Genomic DNA, 22,870 nt, shown 5'->3' with positions numbered 1-22,870 from the left:
CCAGTTGAGCTACCAGGGAAGCCCATATTAGCATTATATCTTATCACTGAATTCTCTCCTTAGTCCTTCAGTCAGTTCACTTGTGTTTCCAACTGTTAAAGCAAATAAAATCATCTATAAACATGACAGTTTTACCATATGCTTTCCATTCTCATGCTTATTATTTCTTTCTCTTGTTCAATTGCATTGGCTACTATTTCCAGTAAAATATTAAATAATAGTGGTGATTGCATATATCTTATCCTTGCTTTAATGAGAATACCTCTTATGTTTACCTATTAAGTTTGATGTTGGCTTTTGGACCGAGATAGATGCAATTTATTATCTTTAGGAAATATACATCTATTTTTGTATCCTTTTCACCTTATAAAATTATGGCTTTTCTCTTTAGATCTATTAAAAAGATAAAATAAATGAAGGGCTATCCTAATATTAAAACTTCAATGCATACTTAGAATATATCTTAATTGATCATAATATTTTACTCTTGTGGCTGGATTTTTTTATAATTATTTTATTTAGGCTTTTTTGCATCCATATGCATAACCCAGATGAATAAAAATTATTATTCTCTGCAATTCTTATCAATTCTTCTATAAAGATTTTATGCTCTTTATAAAAATAATTTGGAAGTACTTATTTATCTATGATCTGAAACAGTTTAAATAGACTTAGAATCATCACTGTGGTGTGTGGGAGCCAGCTTGCACTGACTCACAAGATCAGATTATGCATATTTCTTCAAAGTCCACATTAAGTAATATCACATATGCAGCTTAAAATCAGTCATGGTAGAAATATTCATGCCACAGAAACTGGCACTCTAAACACATAGGGGCATACTTCAATGGCCTAGTGGTTTTCCCCACTTTCTTCAATTTAATCCTGAATTTTGCAATAAGGAGCTCATGATCTGAGCCACAGTCAGCTCCAGGTCTTGTTTTTGCTGACTGTATAGAGCTTCTCCACTGTCAGCTGCAAAGAATATAATCAATCTGATTTCAGTATTGACCCTCTGGTGATGTCCATGTATAGAGTCGTCTCTTGTGCATTTGGAAGAGGGTGTTTGCTATGACCAGTGCTTTCTCTAAGCAAAACTCCGGTGGACTTTTCCCTACTTCATTTTGTACTCCAAGGGCAAACTTACCTGTTACTCCAGATATTTCTTGACTTCCTAGTTTTGCATTCCAATCCTCTATGATGAAAAAGGACATCTTTTTTTTTTTTTTTTTGGTGTTAGTCCTAGAAGGTCTTATAGGCCTTCATAGAACTGATGAACTTCAGCTTCTTCAGCATTAGCGGTTGTGGCATAGAATTGGATTACTATGACGGGGAATGGTTTGCCTTGGAAATGAACCTAGATCACTCTATTGTTTTCGAGAATGCACTCAAGTACTGCGTTTTGGACTCTTTCGCTGATTGTGAGGGCTACTCCATTTCTTCTAAGTGATTCTTGCCCATAGTAGTAGATATAATGGTCATCTGAATTAAATTTGCCCAGTCCCATTCATTTTAGCTCATAGATTTCTAAAATTTCAATGTTCACTCTTGCCATCTTCTGCCTGACCACATCCAATTTACCTTGATTTATGGATGTAACACTCCAGGTTCCTATGTAATATTGTTCTCTGAAGCACTGGACTTAAATTTCACCACCAGAAATATCCACAACTGAATGTCATTTCTGCTTTGGCCCAGTCTCTTCATTCTTTCTCAAACTATTTCTTTGCTCTTCCCCAGTAGCATATTGGACATGTACTGGCCAAGGGGGCTCATGTCTTTTTGTCTTTTCATGGGGTTCTCAAGGCAAGAATAGTGGCGTGGTTTTATATTCTCTTCTCCAGTTGACCACAAATTGTCAGCAAGTTTGGAAAACTCAGCAGTGGCCACAGGACTGGAAAAGGTCAATTTTATTCTAATCCCAAAGAAAGGCAAGGTCAAAAAATGTTCAAACTACTGTACAATTGTACTCATTTCACATGCTAGCAAGGTAATTCTCAAGATAGACTTCAACAGTATGTGAACTGACAACTTTCAGATATACAAGCTGGATTTAGAAAAGGCAGATGAACTACAGATCACAGAGAAAGCAAGGGAATTCCAGAAAAACATCTACTTCTCTTCATTGACTATGCTAAAGCCTTTTACTGTGTGGATCATAACAAACTGTGGAAAATTCTGAAAGAGATGGGAATACCAGACCACCTTTCTTGCTTCCTGAGAAACCCATATGCAGGTCAAGAAGCAACAGTTAGAGCCGAACATGGAACAACAGACTGGTTCCAAATTGAGAAAAGAGTATGCGAAGGCTGTATACTGTTACCCTGCTTATTTAACTTCTATGTACATCATGTGAAATGTCAGGATGCATGAAGCACAAGCTGGAATCAAAATTTCCAGGAGAACCATAAAACCTCAGATATGCAGATAGATACCACTCTAAAGGCAGAAAGCAAAAAGGAATTAAAGAGCCTCTTGATGAGGGTGAAAGAGGAAAGTAACAAACCTGGCTTAAAAGTCAGTATTCAATAAACAAAGAACACAGCATCTGGTCCTACCACTTTATGGCAGATAGACACAGAAAAAATGGAAACAGTGACAGATTTTATTTTCTTGGGCTCAAAACCCCAGTGACTTCAGCCACAAAATTAAAAGATGCTTGCTCCTTGGAAGAAAAGCTATGACAACCCTAGAAAGCATATTAAAAAGCAGAGACATCATTTTGCGGACAAAGGTCCATATGTGAAAGCTATAGTTTTTCTGGTAATCATATATGGATGTGAGAGTTGGCCCATAAAGAATGCTGAGCACCGAAGAATTGATCCTTTCAAAGTGTGGTGTTGGAGAAGACTCTTGAGAGTCCCTTGGACTGCTAGGAGTCAAACCAGTCAATCCTAAAGGAAACCAACCCTGAATACTCATTGGAGGACTGATGCTGAAGCTCCAATATTTTGGCCACCTGATGCAAAGAGCTGACTCATTAGAAAAGACCCTGATGCTGGGAAAGATTGAAGGCAAGAGGAGAAGGGGATGACAGAGGGTGAAATGGTTGGATGGCATCACTGACTCAATGGACATGAGTTTGAGCAAACTCCTGGAGATGTTGAAGGACAGGGAAACCTGGTGTGTTGCAATCCATAGGGTCACAAAGAGCGGGACAGGACTTAGTGACTGAACAACAACAACAATACATGTGAGGGGAGAGGTGTTTGTTTGTATGTATTTTTTGTGTGTGCATGTGTATGAGTTCACAGAGACTCAGTTGTTAAATACTTAAAAGAGCACTACTCAGTATCTTCTAATGTTTGATAAAATTTCCCTGTAAAATTACCTAAACTTGGTACTTTTTTGGGGGTGGTGATAGGTCCTTAAAATTTTAACTAAATTTTATTTAATTTAGAAATCAATATGCTTCCATTTTCATCTCTTCTGGAGTCAGTTTTGGGGAATTATATATTTCTAGAAAATTTCCACTTGGTCTAGATTTTCAGACATTTGAACAGGATTGAGCAAAGTTAGTTCTTATGATTCCTTCAGTTTTCTATTCTTTCTGTGGCTTTTAATTTTTTATCTACATATAAGCAAATGTATATTTGCATTGTTTAATTTCCTTGAATATTTTAGTGACTTCTAAAATTCATCTTTTGTTTTATTCATTATACTGTTTATTACAGTATTACTACATATTTACATACTTCTTACTGTTCATTAACTTTAAAAATTCATTTCTCCCACTTTCTTTCAGTCTACTTGGCTGAGTGCTTGTGTCAGACGCTTATCTTTTAGACTTTTACCCTTTTTACAAAAATATATGTACTTAAAGCTGTTTTCTACTGAGAATGGTCTTAGATCTATCTCATAGGTTCTTATAGGTAATGATTTCATCATCATATTTCTCTGGCTATTCTATAGTTTGAACTTGTATATTAAGTTTGACTTCAGATTTAGTAGTGTTAGAAAATTTCTGGATGAAAGGGCTTTTATAATCTGATTTTCTTATTAATGTATAGTTTTAATACATTGTGCCCATAGTTTTTTGTACTACCTCTTCCCTGGAATTTACTGAAATTTTGCTTATGAGCAATTATATTACTGTGGAAGACTACAATTGACCAAAGTGGTCAGAGCACTATTTTGGGTACCACAAGCTCTTCTAGAATTTTGCCACACCCCATCAAGAGGCAGAATTTATTTTTTCTTCCCTGAAACTTGAGCAGGTTTTCTGTGACTATCTTGATGAACAGAATGTAGCTAAAATAATGCTACATGACTTCGAAGACATAGATTGTAAAAGATGATATGGCTTTTGCCTGACTCTTACTCTCTCATAATTTCTTTTGCTCTTAAAACTTAACCAGTACTAGGAGGTATTCCAAGGCCTCACTACGCTGCAAAGGAAGACCACACAAAGGAGAACTTAGTTGCCTGGTAGACAGTCATTATCATCTGCCAAGTAAGTGAGTACATGAGTTTTCAGATGATTCCAGCTCCCAGACTTCAAGCCTGCTATGAGGTACCGGACATTATAGAGCAGAGATAAGTCATTCCTGTTGTCCTCTCTTGGAATTCCTCACCTGCAGAATCTGTGAACATAATAGACAATAGTCTTGTGCCACTAAATGACTCCTCTGACTCATTTAAGGCTCTTATGTTTGAATATTTTGTGATATTTAGATCGTAGCCACTGCTCTCTTTCTGTACCAGCCTTTTTTTAACTTTTCTGAAATTAATTTGTTTTTCTCTCTATAACATAGAGAATTAGATCTTTATGATCCAATCTGAAAATCTTTTAAATAGATTAATCAAGCACATTTATATTTTTTCCTGTTGCAGACATGATGGGCCTTAATTCTAACATGTTATATTTTATAAAAGTGAAACTAAGTTGTGACAAGCATCTTCTGCTTTGCAAATCCTAAAATATTTAATATCTGGTCTGTTACAGAAAAAGTGTGTTAATCCTTGATGTAAATCATAATATTGGCTGCAAACACTGCTGTATTCACTGCTATCTTTATTGTTCTCACTTTTGCTTCTGTTGCTGCTATAGTACATCCTATCACTTTGACTAGTATCTCAAGGGAAATACAGAATATTCCTTACCTGCCTCTTCAGGGACTCTAATGAGAATATTTTCAGTCCTTTATTCTTCTCTCTGCAGGTTGCTGTAGGTTTCTGAGATAATCTTTGTCAAGTTGGGGAAATTACCATCTATTCCCTGTTTGCTAAGAGATATGTGCCAAAATGGTTATTAAATTAATAGGTCTCTCCCTTCCTTCCTCCCTTCCTTCCTTCCTTCCTTCCCTCCTTCACTCCTTCCTTCTTTCCTTCTTTGTTTGCTTTATTCCTTCCTTCCCTTTCTTTTGCATCTATTATCATGATCATACGCAATCTATTTTCCCTTTTAATATTCCAATAAGACAACCTTACTGATACATTCTAATAGTAAACTATCCTTTTAATTATGAGGTAAGTGTTGCTTGGTCATAAGTAGTATTTTTTAATACTACTTATTATTAACAATAATATATATAATATATATTATAATATATTATCTATATTATAATATTATAATTAATTATATTATATAATTATATTATTATATATATTATAATATAAACAATTAAATTTTATTGTTAATGTCTCATTGAGGATTCTTTTACACACATTTGTAAAAGAGATTGACCTACAGTTTCATTTATGACTCAATTTATAGATAGCTTTTGGGATTATTCCATATATTTTTTTTATAAAGAATGTTCATTCTGTTTGCTGTTTAACAAGATGTACATATTGTGAAGTTTATTGTCCATTACTTGTAATTTTCTATGGAAAATATACTAAAGATTTCATCTGTGATTGTAATTGTCAGTTTTATCTAATATTTCTAGATGTTTTTGCCTCATGTATTTCAACATGTTAATACCATGTTGTTCCATGCATTGAGACTCACAATTGTTACAGCTTCCCATTAAATCTTCTTACTTATATAAAATACCCCTCTTCATCGTTTCAATAATTGTCTTCAGCGCTATTTTGTGATATTAACATTGTTATTCCTGGGTTATTATCATGTATCAACTTTTGGGGTTTTGTGGGGTTTTTTTGAAATTCCAGTATTTTTCAAGTGTCCTATGTCATTTTATTGTATATATCTTTTAAAAAAAGCATTTTATTTTATATTCCCTTTTTTTAAAAACCAAATCTATGAGTACTCTGTCATTTAATTGACCCATCCCCACTCACTATGGCTATTACATTTGTGCCAACTCTTGTGATCTTACTTATTCTTCCAGTCACTCATACTTAACTGCTCTGGCTTGGAGCCAGCTTTGTTGAGCTGTTCCTGAACTAAAGATGGGGCAGGCATATGAACAGGCTGACCTGTGTGCCTACCCACTGCAGAGACCTATCTTGTTTGTTGCTATGAAACTTCCAGTGGTTCCCTGTGCTTAGCGAGTTCCTGGAGCTAGTCTTATATTTTAAAGCTCTCTTGCATTTATTGCTGTCATTAACCCTTTCAATTATATCCATTTACACAAAGTCTACATAGTTTCTGATCAACAACAGTACTGCTTCTTGTTTTCAGTTAGTTGTTGGTTAGAGTTTTTTAAATTCCCACATAGGGAGTAGTATAAAGTAGTACAATATCATTTCCACCATATTTGCTAACACCTTAAAATTACTTCCTGCCTCAGTCACAGTAAATGGCCTACAAGATGCTACAGGTTCTGACCTCTGATTCTGTTCTGTCTTCATCTCCAGTCCCTGCAATCCACCTTTCCCTGTTGGATTACTTTACTCAGCCACACTGGCTCATGAAGCTCTATTTCGTGTATACCAGGCATGCTCCTATCTCAAGACCTTGCACTTACTCTTTCTTCTGCCTGAATAATTTTCCTCTCAGATATTCTCAAGTCCCCAGCTCTCACCGTAAAGTTGTTACTTCAATGCCACTTCTTCAGTGATGGCTTCTCTGCTATCAAGTCTCAAATTACCAATACATACTCCCTTATCTCCTTTGCCTGATTTTCTTTTCATCATATACTTAACTCTAACAAATTCAGGGGTAGGCAGGGGGAGCTTTTCTTTCTTTTTTTTTTTTTTTAATCTTAGTTATTGTCAACTACAAATTGGCATTTGCCAAGAGCATTGCCAGTGACTGAACAACAAGGGCATTTTGCCATCTACCTCTGTGGAGACTGTGCTGCTGCATTGAGGACCTTTAACACCCCCTGAGGGAGTTCAGGGTGGAGTGAAGCAATCTGTGCTCCAGGACTGTGGAACAGGTTATTAGATAGTCAGATAATTTCAGGAGCTGATTTCATGATCCCAATCCCAATCTCTTCATATCTAAAAAGCACTAAATCCCTTCATGATGACATCAGTTCCTCCTGACTAGCAGAAATTTTGTAAAATGAGTGCTTAATTGCGCTGAATTCCCCCTTCACCAAAATCGTATATATTGACCTTCCCCCACTGCCTCTTTCGAGCAGTCTCTCAGAGCTGTCTAAAGTGCTGTCTCCCAGGCTGCAGTCCTCATTTTGCCCCAAATGAAACTTAACTCACAACTCTCAAACTGTGCATTTTTAGTCAACATTATCAATCCTTTTTCTCACCAGAATGTAATTTCTCTGAAGACTGAAATTTTTGTCTGCTTTATTTGTCCCTCTATCCCTAATGTTTAGAACAATATTTGAAATAAAGTGTATGATCCATTTTGTTGTTTAGTTGTATGGCAGAAAGTGAAGAGGAACTCAAAAGCCTCTTGATGAAAGTGAAAGTGGAGAGTGAAAAAGTTGGCTTAAAGCTCAACATTCAGAAAACAAAGATCATGGCATCCGGTCCCATCACTTCATGGGAAATAGATGGGGAAACAGTGGAAACAGTGTCAGACTTTATTTTTTTGGGCTCCAAAATCACTGCAGATGGTGACTGCAGCCATGAAATTAAAAGATGCTTACTCCTTGGAAGGAAAGTTATGACCAACCTAGATAGCATATTCAAAAGCAGAGACACTACTTTGCCAACAAAGGTTCATCTAGTCAAAGCTATGGTTTTTCCTGTGGTCATGTATGGATGTGAGATTTGGACTGTGAAGAAGGCTGAGTGCCGAAGAATTGATGCTTTTGAACTGTGGTGTTGGAGAAGACTCTTGAGAGTCCCTTGGACTGCAAGGAGATCCAACCAGTCCATTCTGAAGGAGATCAGCCCTGGGATTTCTTTGGAAGGAATGATGCTGAAGCTGAAACTCCAGTACTTTGGCCACCTCATGTGAAGAGTTGACTCATTGGAAAAGACTCTGATGCTGGGAGGGATTGGGGGCAGGAGGAGAAGGGGACGACAGAGGATGAGATGGCTGGATGGCATCACTGACTCGATGGACATGAGTCTGAGTGAACTCCGGGAGTTGGTGATGGACAGGGAGGCCTGGCGTGCTGCGATTCATGGGGTCATAAAGAGTCAGACACGACTGAGTGACTGAACTGAACTGAACTGAAGTTGTGTCCAGTTCTTTTGCAACTCCGTGGACTATAGCCTACCAGCCTCTTCTGTCCATGGGATTTCCCACCCAAGAATACTGGAGTAGGTTGCCATTTCCTTCTCCAGGGGATTGAAGCTGTGTCTCCTGTATTTGAAACGGTTTACCTCAGATTGGGACTTGAACCCATGTGGCTGGGACTCGAATCCAGCCAAAACCCACAGTACCTTGTTTCAGGACCTAATGAAGCTCAGGTTCTTTATATCTCATTGCAGAAAGAATTCAGTGAGAGACAAAGTGATAGGTAAGAAATGGATTTACTCAGATTCAGAGAGAAGCACACTTCACAGACAAGACTGTAAGCCTTGTAGAGGGCCAGTGCAGCTGTGAAATGTGGAACAGATAGTTTTTATGGGTTGGGTAATTTCATATGCTAATGAGCGGGAGGATTATTCCAACTATTTTGGGGAAGGGGTGGAGATTTCCAGGAATTGGGCCACTGCCAATTCCTTGCTCTTTTGACAGTGCCTTGGAACTGTCATGGTATCTCTGGGTGTGTCATTTAGCTTGCTGATTGAGGATCAAGGTCTAATCAAAGTTGTCTAGTCTGCCATCTTCTACACATTTGATTCTAATATTGTGTCCTTGGGTTTTGTCATTCTTTCAAATCTTGTGCCCTTCCCCTTTCCCTCCTGTACACACTGGCAGGTGGATTCTTTACCACTAAGGCACCAGGGAAGCCCATATGACCCATAGATACTTGTTTAATTAATTAATAGATTTCTAGGGATTCAGAATAAGAAAAGGAGGCTGTCAAACACGTCACTATGCTGTTTTAATTCTTCCTGTGCTTTACAATCTCCCAGATATGCCTGCACTCACTGCCCTGACTAACCTGTTCTCCAGGGGATTTCAGCTATTTGATTTGTACACTTTCGAGGTAAGTTCTAGGAAGATTCCAAGGAAGCAGATGAAGAAAGGGAGAAATCAGACATGAAAAGATCTCTATTGAGTAAAAAAACAAAGTTGTGTGGGAGAATGGTTATATGGGTTTCTTTAATCCAAAACAAAGAAAGGGACAGAATCTTATCCGCTTTGACTCTCCTTGATTTGGGAAAAAAACTGATGAGGTAAAGCAAGATAAATAAAGGAATAAAGAGCTAATCCACAAGGGAGAAGACTGTTTTATTGCTCTTACACAGATGTCTGTCCTTACAACACAGGAATTTTTTTTTTTTTCTTTCAGGGAGGGTGGGAATAGGGGTAAAAGAGCAACAATTTAAATTGGAATCTCCAGGCAGTCTGTGTTTGGGAATTAGCATTGCATTATTTTCCTGGCTCCCCACCCCCTCTTGTCTTTTAGTGGAGAAACATTTGCCCTGGAACAGTACACAGAGTTTGCATTAGCATCCCTGAGGATAGAACTTTGACCCCACAGACTAAGGAAGCTACAAATGGAAAATTCCAAGTTGCTATACTCTTTTATTTTCATGCTAATGCTTCTGCAGAGAGTATTTAAAGAAACAGATGCACAAGAACAAAAAGGAGTCCAGCACTAAGAACTCCTCTGACAACAGAGGAGTGTTTTTCCAGCATGGTCTTGTATCTGTTTGTTCCTGCAGAAGTCCAAGAGGGGTCAAGGTGAAACCCTGGTTTCATTTTATTAAAAAAGCTGAACTAGCATTGACAAGAAGAACTCTGGATCTGTGTTTCAAATCCTGGTCAGATTTGAAAGTTGTGTTAAGTTTCATTTCACTTCCTTCAGGCTACACTATTCAACTCTCAAAGATGGATGAGCACACCCTTCAGTAAAAGGCATTGGGCAATAAGGATTTCTCAGTCTCCCTTGCCAGTCCACACCTGATCTCAACAATACTCACCCTTTCCTTAGAGCCAACCCTAAATGGCACCCAGTGTACTTCCAGTCCATCAGCTACTTTCTTCATATTCTGTATGACAACAATTAAAAAAAAAAAAAAGCTTCTCTCTCTTTTTTTTTTTTTTAATAACTTTATCCTGGGATTAAATTCTCAAGTTGAAGACATATCAGAGCACTATACTCTGCAAAGCCAAATACTCTCAAAATTCTTCTTTTGATATACAAAAAAAAAAAACAAAACATTTTACTTCACCCCAGGCATCCCCCCGCAGAGCAGCAGCATCAGAAAGGCAGAATCATTCTAACTAACTCCTGCTTTAAGGTTGCTTGTCACATGTACTCCTCACCTGGATTATGGCCAGAAATTAAACAAGAATGCCACTTGGTCTCTCCCCACGTTCTCTTTAACACTGTGAAACAGCTTTCCTCCAGGATTCTTCCAAGTTTGTCAACTATACAAATGGTTTCATTTCAAGGGTTACTTTAGAACTTTTATATTCAAAGTGTATGGCACCAACAATTGGGCAGAAATGTAAGAGCAGAGAAGTAGGGGATGGAAGATTTATCCTGAAACTGTGTTTCTGTATTAAACACATGTTTGTGTCTCAGTTTTTAGGTATCTATGAGATGACTTGGAGAAAGAGGTCTTAGACGTTTAGAAGCAGAGAATGGAAGGAATAAAGCCCTTTCTTTAGCAGTGGCCACTCCCATGTGATAAGACAAACCTGGCTTTCTCCTCTCCCCCATTTGCTTTCCAATCAGTTCCTACCTTCATCCGAGGCCACCGCCCCATACTTCCATCCTCACTCAGCTCTCCCTTCCCTGCACTCCTGGATCTAGCTTAACCACTGCCTTCCATGGGTACAGGTTTCCTTCTCCAATTAGACTACAGGATTCCTGAAGGCAGAGCTCATAGCATCTTTTGCACTTCCCACAACCTCCAGCACAGGGTTCCTCTCGAAAAACCCATGACTGGCTGACTGATTGAAGAAACAGAAATAGGCCCCTGCAGTGACCTGAAGCATATGGAATTCTGATTAAGGGAACCGGGAAGGCAGAAAGCCCAATTCCACACCCTTCATAAAGTATGCACATCCCAACAAATCCCAAGTTATTGGAAAAGTAACAGCCCCGTCCCCTGACCAACCCCAACCAAGAATTTCATTAGTATGGATAAAGACCCAGAGCAGTAAATATTAATGGCTGGAAGGGGGAACAGGAGGACAGAAGGCTGAACCAAGCAGGTGTTCACTCACTCAATTTCAATCCAGCCAACAACGTCATCATTTGGCCCTCTTGAGCTCGCCGACAGGCCATTTTTCATGATTTTACCATTTCTGGCCAAATGCAAACTTTTTAATTAAATGGACCACACAATTCCAGATGTTTGTTTATTTGTTCCAAAAAAGGTTGTAAAAGCTCTACATGAGGAAAAAACCTGAGGCAGTGGTAAAGTTTTCTATGAGATGAGGCAACAAATGAGTGGGAAGACCTAAGCCTGGGAAGTTAAGGCTGGGCAGAGCTCTCAGCAGAACAATCTAGACCAAAAGCATTGGCTTCAAAGAGCTCTCCTTCCAGAAACCCAAGATTTGGGAATAAGACACCCCGGGCCCTTATTAGTTTTTATAAGAATGTAGCTCATCTTGAGCCAAAGGTCCAAACGAGAACACATTTTTGCGGCTGCCCTGCCTGCTTCTTTTATGTTTGTTCCTGTTGCCATGAGCTCCACTACATTAATTTCAGCAGTCTTCCATTTAACAGGCCAGATTATAGCTCATGGCTGGGTGACAGCGGGGAATCCTGCAAGAGGGAAGGGAGAGGGGATACAGGCAGAGACTGCAGCTTCCCACGAATCAGGCTGGCTTCCTCGCAGCTGTCTGTTCTCTGGTACCCTCTACCTCTGAGTATACTCAGCCATTAAGTCAGCCAATTGCATTTGTTACAGAATGGTTCTTATATTCCTTCCACTCTTTGCCAGCCACTCCATCCTGCAGCATCAAATGCTCGATTATTTCACCATTACCCTAATTGATTCTGTACTCTAAATTTTGGTTTCAAAAGCAATATCAGAAAAACTTTGAATAACATAGGGAGGTAAAGTATTGATTGTCCATTTTCTCTGATACATGAGCCAAGGATACCCTAAAACCAAACCTTTAGCAACCTCAGACCACAACTCCATCGTGGCTGTAAGTTTCCCTTTACATCGCCCCCACCCCTGCTCCACTGGCAGTGTTCTGGCCCCAGCTGTGCTCCCCATCTGTTACCAGTTGTTTCCTAAATTACCTGTGCTTGAAACCTGCTCTTTAGAGGCAGTCACGTAACTTGGTGTCAAGAAATCCAAAGCCTCTAAAACTGGGCCACACTCCCTTCAAGGCAGTCCCACAATGGCCTTCTCAAGTCCTGGCTCTTTTCTTTCCAATCCCCTTGCACACTGCTTGCAGATTAATAACCACAGAGCAGAGCTTTAAATCAAATCTAGATTTAAATTCTACCTGTTCAAGGCCTGTCCTAACACAAACTCATTCTACATAAGAAAACTTATTTCTGAATTTTTCAAAACTGGGTCCCTGCCTCCAATGAGTTCTATCTATCCTCAGGTTTTCTTTACCCATTTCCTTTTTCTGGAATGTCCTTCTTCTGCCTTCCACCTTTAACTATCCTTCAAAGCTCAAGGCCAACACCTCAACAGTCATACCTAACTACTCTAGCCTTTACTGATTTTCTTTTCTAAGCATTTTTAACATTTGTGGTCTTTACCAAGTAAGGCAACTCTTAATTATATATCTGTTTGGTTGGCATTGCTTCATGTTTGATATATCCTTAACCAAACTATAAATTCTTCCAAGACATATACCATGTTCTCTGTTTCTAAGTATATATATATATATATACACACACTGGAGGACTCCTTGAATGTTGGTGCTCAGGGCAAGATTTGTCATCTTAGGAGTCACACCTGACCACATCCCAGCTCTTCCCTTGCAATGGAAGGCAGAAAAACCAGCCCACATCTTCAAAACTTCAGGACATTTCATCTCCAACTCTGTCAATTCCAGACCCTCCTTTAAAAAAAAAAAAAAAATAGAGGGGCGTATTTTTATCACTATTTTTACTTGGTCTATCTGTTGGTGGAAGGGTTATCCTTTTGACTTCCCATCCTACAGAAGTAAGGATTATTACTGTTGGGAGTGTGGAGCAAGATTCCATTTTCCCCTCCTTGCTTTGCTTCTGGAATGAAAGAACCAAGTCCATAGCCCCTGTGTGTCTATGAGTGCACCACAGTTCTGTCCAAAGAGTAGAAATAAAGCAATCACGGAGACTGCAAATGAAAAATCATCCTTGGAGAAAAAGGATAGGAAATGGACCCCAATGGATTTCAAATGCTTAAAGGAGGTTGCTTCAAGTTCCTGGCTAAAGTCCATGCCAGTCCTGGTAATAGTCTAACAGATTCATCCATCTTCAGATTCCACTTGGCTTGCTCTTCCATCACTGACAGCTTCCCAGCCAGCGAGAGCACACATGCACATCTATCTATATATATGCGGAAGTTTTAATCTACACCACCCTCCATTCCAATCCACCCAGCCTTGCTCTGCAGAGAGTGAAGCTATTGACCCTGCAAAGCAGCAGGGAGATGAATTTGATGACCCAGACTAGAGTTTTTAAACCATTTCAGCAAGGTCTAGAATCAAAGGAAAGTACAATTTATTCAGCACTTAGTAAAGTCCTTTTACTTAGGTACAGAGCGCACACACTGAAAATAGACTCCCGCTGCCACACAGATAAAATAAACCTGTCACCCATGACTGTCAAATCACTAGTCACCTCGATTAAATAAAGGAAACTTTAGCATCTCTCAGCATCTGAGACTTTCCCCAAGATTCTAAGCCCATGAAAGCATTATGAAGGGAAGAAAACACGAAAGTGAGGGCTTCTGTTGAAAATGTCATCAGAGGAAAGTATTTTACATAATTAGAAAATGCTAATAATAGCTCTGCACAGGGAATCAACACACTCTGCCCCCACACGTCCAGGGCAAAGCCATGGCGCACAGAATCCGAGACAGGGGGGCCAAGACGATGCAGTTGTTTGGCAGGAGCCACAGGCCAACCGTGTCCCCCTAGGCGAGGAGTGCTTCCATGTCAATTGCCAACTTTCCATTTTCTTTTTCAGTTTTCTTCTGTCTCTCTTTTTCTCCTTCTCCCTCTGCTGCTATCCCTACCCACCTCTTTGTTTCTTTTTATCCACAGCGTTCATATACTTTCCATAGAGGAAAGCTGGATCCATCATGCTTCTCTGAATCTTTAATGAATCAATCACATTTTCTGAGATTATCATCTGATGATTATAATCTGATGATTATCTGATGGTTAGCTCCTTTGAAAAACTAATCAAAATATTCTGGGAGAACAGAAGGCCACAAATAAACAGGTCACTTTGGTTATGAGTTTAATCTTAGGTGAGAACCACCTGGCAGGGTCAGCATAACCATGGGATTGCTTATTCCGTCTTTTTAAATGGTCAGTGAAAACCAACAAGCAATAGGCAAGAAGACTTCTTGATGCTGAACTGGTAAGAGTTCAGCAAATAAATACACTTGTTTTCCTTGAGTCTTTGTTATTATTCTGTGTAGATTCCATTTATAATGATCAAGTCTACTTAAGCCTTCACATTCCCTGTGGGTTGACCTTAGCAAGATGGTAGAAATATGAAAAATAGAAAAAGGATTTTAAATTGTCTGAAGGAGAAAGACTGTTTTCAAATCCTATAAGCTAAAACAAATTATGATGAAGTTTGGTTATCAAGCAGCCCCATCTTGAGCTTTCCTGGAAGTATTCTTTCTGGTGGCATACAGTTTTTGTAGCCAACATCTCCCCATTCCAAGCATCCTCACCTACGTTGACACATCTTCATTTATATCCATTTAATTTTCCTCTGATTCATTTCACTTTGGCTTATTTAAATAGTTAAAGCAAAACTCTCTGCATTTACGGCTTCTGTGAAAATGTGTTTTATGATATCTCAAGCTAAAACTGTTTAAAAAAAAAAAAAATGCCTGCAGTTTTTCTTTCTGTCTTTTTCTTCTTTTTTGGATGACACTCATTGAGCTGCTTCATGGAGAAATACAGAAAAATCAATTGCTAAGCATAAAGTGCAATGCACATTAAGGAAACTGCGAATGATAACTAATTATGATAAGTTGCTATGTAAATCACTCTGTGACAGTCCCAGCAATCAATTCCCAACACAAATAGACCAAGCCCCTGGTTGGATAAGAGGATGAGCTTCTTACAACTGTGTCAATAAAAATAATGGCAAGGTTTCCAACAACTCATAGACATAGGGTATTATCATCCCCCAGCAAGTTTTCATAACAGATTCCCTCTCAGCTTCCTGCTCTCTTTCATACTTTTAAAGTCCAGTGCATAATATGACAAGCTAACTATGGTACATCTTCCAGATTGTTTGATCATTGGGAGGTGGGGGTAATAATAATTCAGGGATGTTCACTGGTTTTGCAGTTACTTTGCAAAATGGGTGTGTGCAAACAACTGGAATGAAACCCTCACTGTGATAGCTGTTGGCAAGGATTACGGTAGATGTGCCGACTTGTCTGTTTTAATTGGGCACTGACACTATCCACTCCTGAGGTTTTCTCTGCAGATCAGAGGAGAAGCTAGAAACTACATTTCCCAAAATCCCCTCTGTGCATGGTTCTTGGTTAGAGTGGGCCAAAGAGAGAGACAGTATGATTTGGAATTCCAGAAAGAAGGGGCAGGGCAACATGTGGGTAGTCCATAAAGTCTGAAGAACTGAGTGCCACAGACTGAGAAAGTTAGTAGGAGATGCCCAAGGATTTCTGAGATGCACAGAAATGGTCATCAAGCCCTTAAGAATCACAGGTCTCTGAGCTGAGACTCGGGGTGACACCTGCCCCGTCAGCCCTTTCCTGCATGTGTAAGTCTCTGATTCCTTACATTAAAGTCTTTCATAATGTGAACAGTGTGCATTAAATTTTCCCTCTCTGAATTCAGACTAGTACCAGAGCATTTTCCTCTTTAGCTTTTCAAATTGTCTCTGCTTCTGCATGTGTAGATTTGTAATTTTTTTATAAAAGGGTGTCAGAAAGGCGTAACAGGCAATTCTTTTGACCGAACAGGCAAGGATGCCATACTTTGTCACAGCCTTCACACGGGCTTTGGGAACGCACCCCTGACAGTGGACAGCTCCGGCTGTGCCTTTTCCTGTACGTTCTCTCCTCTTTCCCCCAGCACAATGCCTCAGTGAATCTTGCATCTGCTTCATGCATCCTGTGTAAAGGACAAATAACTGGGGTGGCCTGGGATCCAAGGACACAGAGTCTGGATTTTTTCCTTTCCTATGTTGCTGAGTGATTCCGTCTTTCCTAGCAATTGCTGCAAGTATCTTCCTCTGTTAAATGAGAACAGTAATATTTACCCTCCCCACCTTATTGGGTGTATTGATGGTCTCTGCTCTAAATAGAAATGTTTTCCCAAAAGACACAATGGTTAATAAAGATGCAAATTCTACTTCTAATAGCTACTAGATAAAAAGTAGCAATATATGGCTTTCAGGGGTACATCCTATGGCCAGGATATATTGAAAGAGACATTTCTCCCACAAACATTTCAACATTCCTCATAAATGTGGCTACCCACTGATGATGTAGCGTGCAGACCAGCAGCAGGTAGCAGCTGGCATCACTGATACAGCACCATATCCCCATATTTTGAAGACATGCTCAGAACTAGAGGAGAATTCTCAGAGAGATTTTAAGTGGACTGTTCTAAAACTCTATCTTTACCACAACCTGCATCTTATTGAGAGTCCAGTCCCTTCTCTGAGAGCTTCTGTACTAGCACAAGAACTCCATAAGTTGCTTTAATTCATCCTATTCCTTTCCGTCAGCCAAACACCAGAGTCTGAAAACTATGACTTCAAAATAATGATCTACTTGGAAGTTATGCAATATGGCTAAGTGCTGTCTGGCAATGAACCAACAGATAGAGCTCCCGTCCAAGATGACTTGGGTTTCTGAAAGCAACAGAGTTGAGGCCTGCCATTTCTAAGACTGGCCTCTCCCTTCAGTATGTGCTCACCCCCAAAGGCAGATGGGTCTCCTTCCTCAGATGCAATCAAGTTACCTTGCAATTTATGTGCAACCAGGTACTTAGATAACAGTTAGAGGTACCAAAGGTACTGCCTTTCCCCTGGGTTTCTATCGCTCATCGTTTACTGAACAAATATTTATGGATCTCTGATTAAGTAGGAGGTCCTGTGACAGGCACTGAAGATACAGTGCTAAGTAAACACCCGTACCTCCAACCTCCACCCCACCCTGATCTCCACTGAAAGCTGCTGTCCAGGAAAACAGCCCCTGAAAAGGGGAAGCTGACCGAATGCAAATGGATAGAGTGGGATCAGAGGAGCTTTCCTTGGAGCTGTGGTGTTTCAGCTTATACCTGAGTAGGAGTTAGTGATATGAAAGAAAAGAGTTAGAATCTATATTGCCCCTCAGGGAGCTTGTGCATTTATAAGGAGTTCAAGACATACACAGACCTGACCTGTGTTATATAAAGCAGAACATAAGCAACTACACAAAGGAGATAAGGGCTTCCCAGCTGGCTCAGCAGTAAAGAATCTGTCAGCCAATGCAGGAGACACAGGTTCACTTCCTGCTCCAGGATATTCCCCTGGAGAAGGAAATGGCAACCCACTCCAGTATTCTTGCCTGGAAATCCCCATGGACAGAGGAGCCTGATGTGCTACAGTTCATGGGGTCGCAAAGAGTCGGACACAACTTAGCAACCCACAGCAACAAAGGAAATTAAGAAGGGGAGAAATCCCATGAAGGTGCAATAATTAAAAATCTCCCAGAGGAAGCACAGAGCACTGGGCATCACTATCTCTAGGAGGTCTGGTTTATCTGTACGTTATAGATGGAAAAATAGAGTCCCCTGACTCCTGATCATTATTCTGAGCTCAGACTCCTCTTGCATTTGAATCTACAGTCCTGAGGACATGGATCCCTGGCCTATCAAACTCGACATTGGAAGTCACATAAAAGGACAAGCACAGGGAAAATGGCATGTATAGAAAGATAGCAATTTGTACATGAACTACTGCCTACCAGTTTGTGTAGTCGCTGGTGCGGAATGAAAAGAGATTGGGAACCAGATGAATCAAAAAGTACTTGCAAATAGAATTTCCACTTAGGGCTTTACAGACTGAGTCCAGACATCATGGAGGATTTCACCTGGGAAACAACTGGTGTAATTTGCTTTATAACGTGGAAGCATCTCTCTGGATAAATGTTTGTAGGCCGTTTCCATGGAAATATTAACAAATGACCCTCAAGGAGTTTGGTGATCTAAGGAATCAGAAACTTAGAATAATTTCTTTAACTTAAATACAAAAAAAAAAAAAAAACAAGATGTCATTAAGTGGTTTCATTCTGGTGCTGAAAACTATCGTTTTCCTCATTTGTCACTGCATGATTCATGCCAAGCTGAAATATATTAGTCTCATATTTTCCCTACACATATCAGCCCAATAGTAATTCAGCCTAATGGGCATCTTTGGTTCTCTCTTTCTGGTCTCCTCATGACCATAAGTCCAAAGACCTGGCCATCTTTCATGATGCTGACTTGCTTTTTCAACATCCAAGTACTTAGCAATGATTAGGCAATGAATGTATTAAATGTGTATTAATTGCTCAGGAAAATCAAGACATTTGTCTTGGCTTCCATTAAATAACACTTTTTCCATTGGTGTTATACTCTGATGTCATTCAAGAGTGTCTATTTTAATTCAGATCACACTAGGCATTTTTCCATATTCCAAGTGTTACCCAAGTATCTTCAAAACTTATTGCTTTATATTCCTTTTCTTCAAGGTTCAGATTTTTTATTTTACTGTTACAATGACAGATGACCTTTGCCCTGTTACTGATGACTATCACTTATTTGATCAAGTCCTCCTGTTGTGAAATCTCAATTTCATGGCCAGATGAACTGAAGCAGGCTTGAGGGCTCTGAGACTTCAGTTTCTATTCATGTAATCAACACAAACTCAATCAATTCAAATACAAGAGACTAATAAATAAATCCATGAGACTATGATGCAAGGCTTAATTTGTTATTCCTTCTAGACAGGGTATAATAATTTGTGTAGAGGAATCCCCCCCACCCCTGTGAAAAACAGTCTTTAAAGGGATATACTCAAAACCTTCATAAGAATATTCAGAAGAGATCTGTTCATACCCCTCAAAAACACATTGGCAGCTATTTATGCTACTTGACGTTGAGCAAAATTGATTTTCACAAATTGCACACTTTCAGAATGGAATCACAACTGAACCCTAATTAAACCAATGCATATTAGTTATGTTAATTAATACTAATTATTAATTAATTAATTAAATCAACTCCACTGAATCCAGACATCAAACAGAAAACACAAGTCCAAGTCACAGATACCTGGAATCCTACAGAATGTTAGTGTGCCATTTAACCAAAGCCCCCACATCTCCCTAGAGGGCCAGTTCCATCACTTTCTGATAATCTCTACAGACTTGGCTCCTACCCACCCATCCTGCAATGCAGCTTGGATGACAAAGCTGGAAGAGCCTTTATTCAGTGTCCCTTGAATGTACAGAGCAATTTTCTGCTTGGGGAAGTGATGTTTAAAAGTATGTAGAGCCCTCAACCTAAGCCTGTTCTTACTTACCCTTGGAAGATAGATTCATAACTATGAAATATGACTGTGGTCATAACTAGAATAAAAAGGGGTAAACAAATTACATCACATGGCCTCTTCCTGTCCTAACCAATTACAACAGAAGTGATCACATGGTCCTTGGCTTAAACAGCCAGTTGGAGATAAAGCATGTTTAAACTATATTCCTTGCAGACTCTAGAGATGACAATAGAAATTCAAGGCTTTGGAAGAGCTGGGTAAGCCAAATTAAAATTTCAAGGATCAGAGAATTCAAGGAAAACTGCATATTGATTCTATCCTTTTAGCTGTAATGTAGAGTTCACTCATTTTGAAATTACAGATTTCAACTATAATAATAGTGACACTTTTACAAATATTAGTGAGTTTCCCAATTTCTCTCCACCACTTTCTCTGGAGGTAATGACCTCCTTTGTAACTTTTAAGTGTGATAATCTCGTTGCTTAAAGAAAAAAAATATCACAAAATTATATTCCACCATAGACCTATTTGCCTTCCCAAAAGACTGCCACTAAATTCTATTTAATGTGAGTCAAAATTATGAGGCTTGACAGGTATGGTTTTCTTATCACAGACTTGAAAATCACTTGTTCCATCCAAAGTGCCAAGGCAGCAGTAATGATCCCCGAGCTCCGCACAGCCCGGTATCTCTCCTGTAGCCACAAAACGCAATAAAAAGCACGGTTCCTACCTCGGTGACTGGTGAGTTCCCTGGAAGCAGAAGGCAGGGGTGTGTAGCGGCTCTTAGGAGAGACAGCAACGCTGTCACTGGAGGCCTGTGTGAAAAAAAAAAGCACACCAACATGAGCAACACCAAACACTAAACACTTCTGTTTACCAAACTTGTCTCCTTGGGATCTGGGTTTGGAGAACATGTTATGGACCAAGGTTCTTCTTAGGAAGCAAGAGCTGTCTCTGTTGAGATAATATTTTGGTAAGTGTCAGGTCAAATACAATGCTTTGAGGGGACTTGGTACCGGTGGAAGGGATCTGAGACAAGGGGATGGTTTGTTTATTGAGTGGAATTGTGAGGAGGAGAAGGAAAAGAGATGTTGAGGGCAGGAAATGATGCAGACTTAGATTTCTGTCACAGTTATTCCCCAATAGATTTCTACCCCAAATTCCCACAGATTAAACCCTTACTGTATATAGATTTCTATGGAACCAGTGAAGAGGCTGAGCTCGGCCTGCAGGGTGAATGGGACAAAGAGGGCTGGTTTCCTGGGCCCAGTGCGGCATGGAGACAGGGGAAAGGTGAAGACGTAAGAAGCATGAAGAGACCCAGGAGAAGGATACATGATATCGAAGACCTTGCAATTGGGGTTGTGGCTACATTTAACAATAGCATTAAAAAAATCATCTGAAATTTGAAGTACAATGGTTATCAACAAAACTTTGCCATTTGGAGGACTGAGAGAAAATGATATGAAATCTATCTGTGCAGATGCTTTTTTTTCTACATGCAAAGTTCTTTAACCATCCACCTTGATATGGTGTGACCCAGGCTGCTCTCTGTCTCTAATTAGTGCTACACCCATGGGGGCTAAGGTGTGAGGAAAGACCACAGCTGGAGAGCCGGGTGTCACTCCAGGCTACTGACCAGTATGTCATATTCAGAGTGAGGTAGCGTGGAACACGAAGCATCACTGCTGCAATTCTTACTGAGACTTCTGAATCAAACACTACTTTTTTTTTTTTTTTTAATATCCTAAAAAGAACATCTGCTAGGATCAAAATCCTAAGCTTACAACCTTTCCAAGTTTCATGAAAAAGTAAATTTCATTAATGCTACATTTTTCTTTCTGGAAAAGGAAATACATTTATGGGATATATTTGCCCTAGTAGGAGCAGGCCTTTTCTCCAAAGAGATTATAGACATTATAGGAATCAAAACTAAGTAGGAGATTAGACCTACTTGCTAGAAAAACCCTTTAAACCCTGTTTCTGACATTTGAGATGTTTGATTAAGCGGCTTTCAGTGGAGACTTAGAGAAAGAGTTCTGAATAGGGCAAAAGCAGAAGCTATGTCCCTAAGGTAGAGACAGATTTTGGGTAGCATTACTTAACTCCAGCAGCAAGAGAAATATACTGTGTTTAAAGCTTGATCCAAGGGTATCGGGTCCAGAAAGATCAAAGTTCAGTCCCTAAGAAAAACATTTGAAAAAGTACCTAAAGACTTTTTCAGATGCTGTAATCATATAAAACAATCAGCAATTAGATTAAAATTCAAACACTAGAATCACCAGATACTTCTCCATTTGGCATTCAAGGTCTCCTGTAATCCCTATTTGATCAATAGGGCTTCCCTATTTGATCAATGAGACACAAAGAGAATGTTCTAAGTATGGCGTCTATTCATCGTATGCTGCTCCTGCTTGAGGCAGGGGAGGAGCAACCAGGGCTGTCCTTCCACAGATCTACTATACTTCCTCTGAAAGAGGCCAGAGCTTCTCTCCCTGTCAATGTTTCTGCTCGATCTCATTGCTAAAAAAGCCTGAAGATCCAGGATGAGTTTTAGGTTGCTATATTGTGATGTTTCTTGGTATTTTTAATCTCAATTTGGGCTGTTGACAATTTGATGACAGCTTTTCCTAAAATTACTAGAAGAAACTACCTCTCAGCAAATATCTCTGACTGGGCAAAACATTCATGTTTTGTAACCAAGAGTAAAATAGTGATTTAAGTTTTATTTCCAGTTTTAGTCGAAGCAAAAATTGTGTGGCTTTAGTTCTGTTTTGCAGTCATCA

The 22,870-nt window shown here is 39.4% G+C and overlaps 1 protein-coding gene across 1 annotated transcript in view; it reads right to left on the bottom strand.

Annotated features, from left to right (window-relative positions):
- Positions 1 to 22,870, bottom strand: part of LRMDA (leucine rich melanocyte differentiation associated) — an 864,553-nt gene that overhangs the window by 251,510 nt on the left and 590,173 nt on the right. The window contains exon 5 of the mRNA XM_010820667.4: positions 20,815 to 20,899. Coding sequence (XP_010818969.2) covers positions 20,815 to 20,899 — 85 coding nt within the window. The remainder of the gene's footprint in view (positions 1 to 20,814; positions 20,900 to 22,870) is intronic.

The sequence above is a fragment of the Bos taurus genome, chromosome 28 (genome assembly GCF_002263795.3).
Source record: "Bos taurus isolate L1 Dominette 01449 registration number 42190680 breed Hereford chromosome 28, ARS-UCD2.0, whole genome shotgun sequence".
Classification (NCBI taxonomy): domain Eukaryota; kingdom Metazoa; phylum Chordata; class Mammalia; order Artiodactyla; family Bovidae; genus Bos; species Bos taurus.
This window is presented reverse-complemented; position numbering and strand designations above follow the sequence as displayed.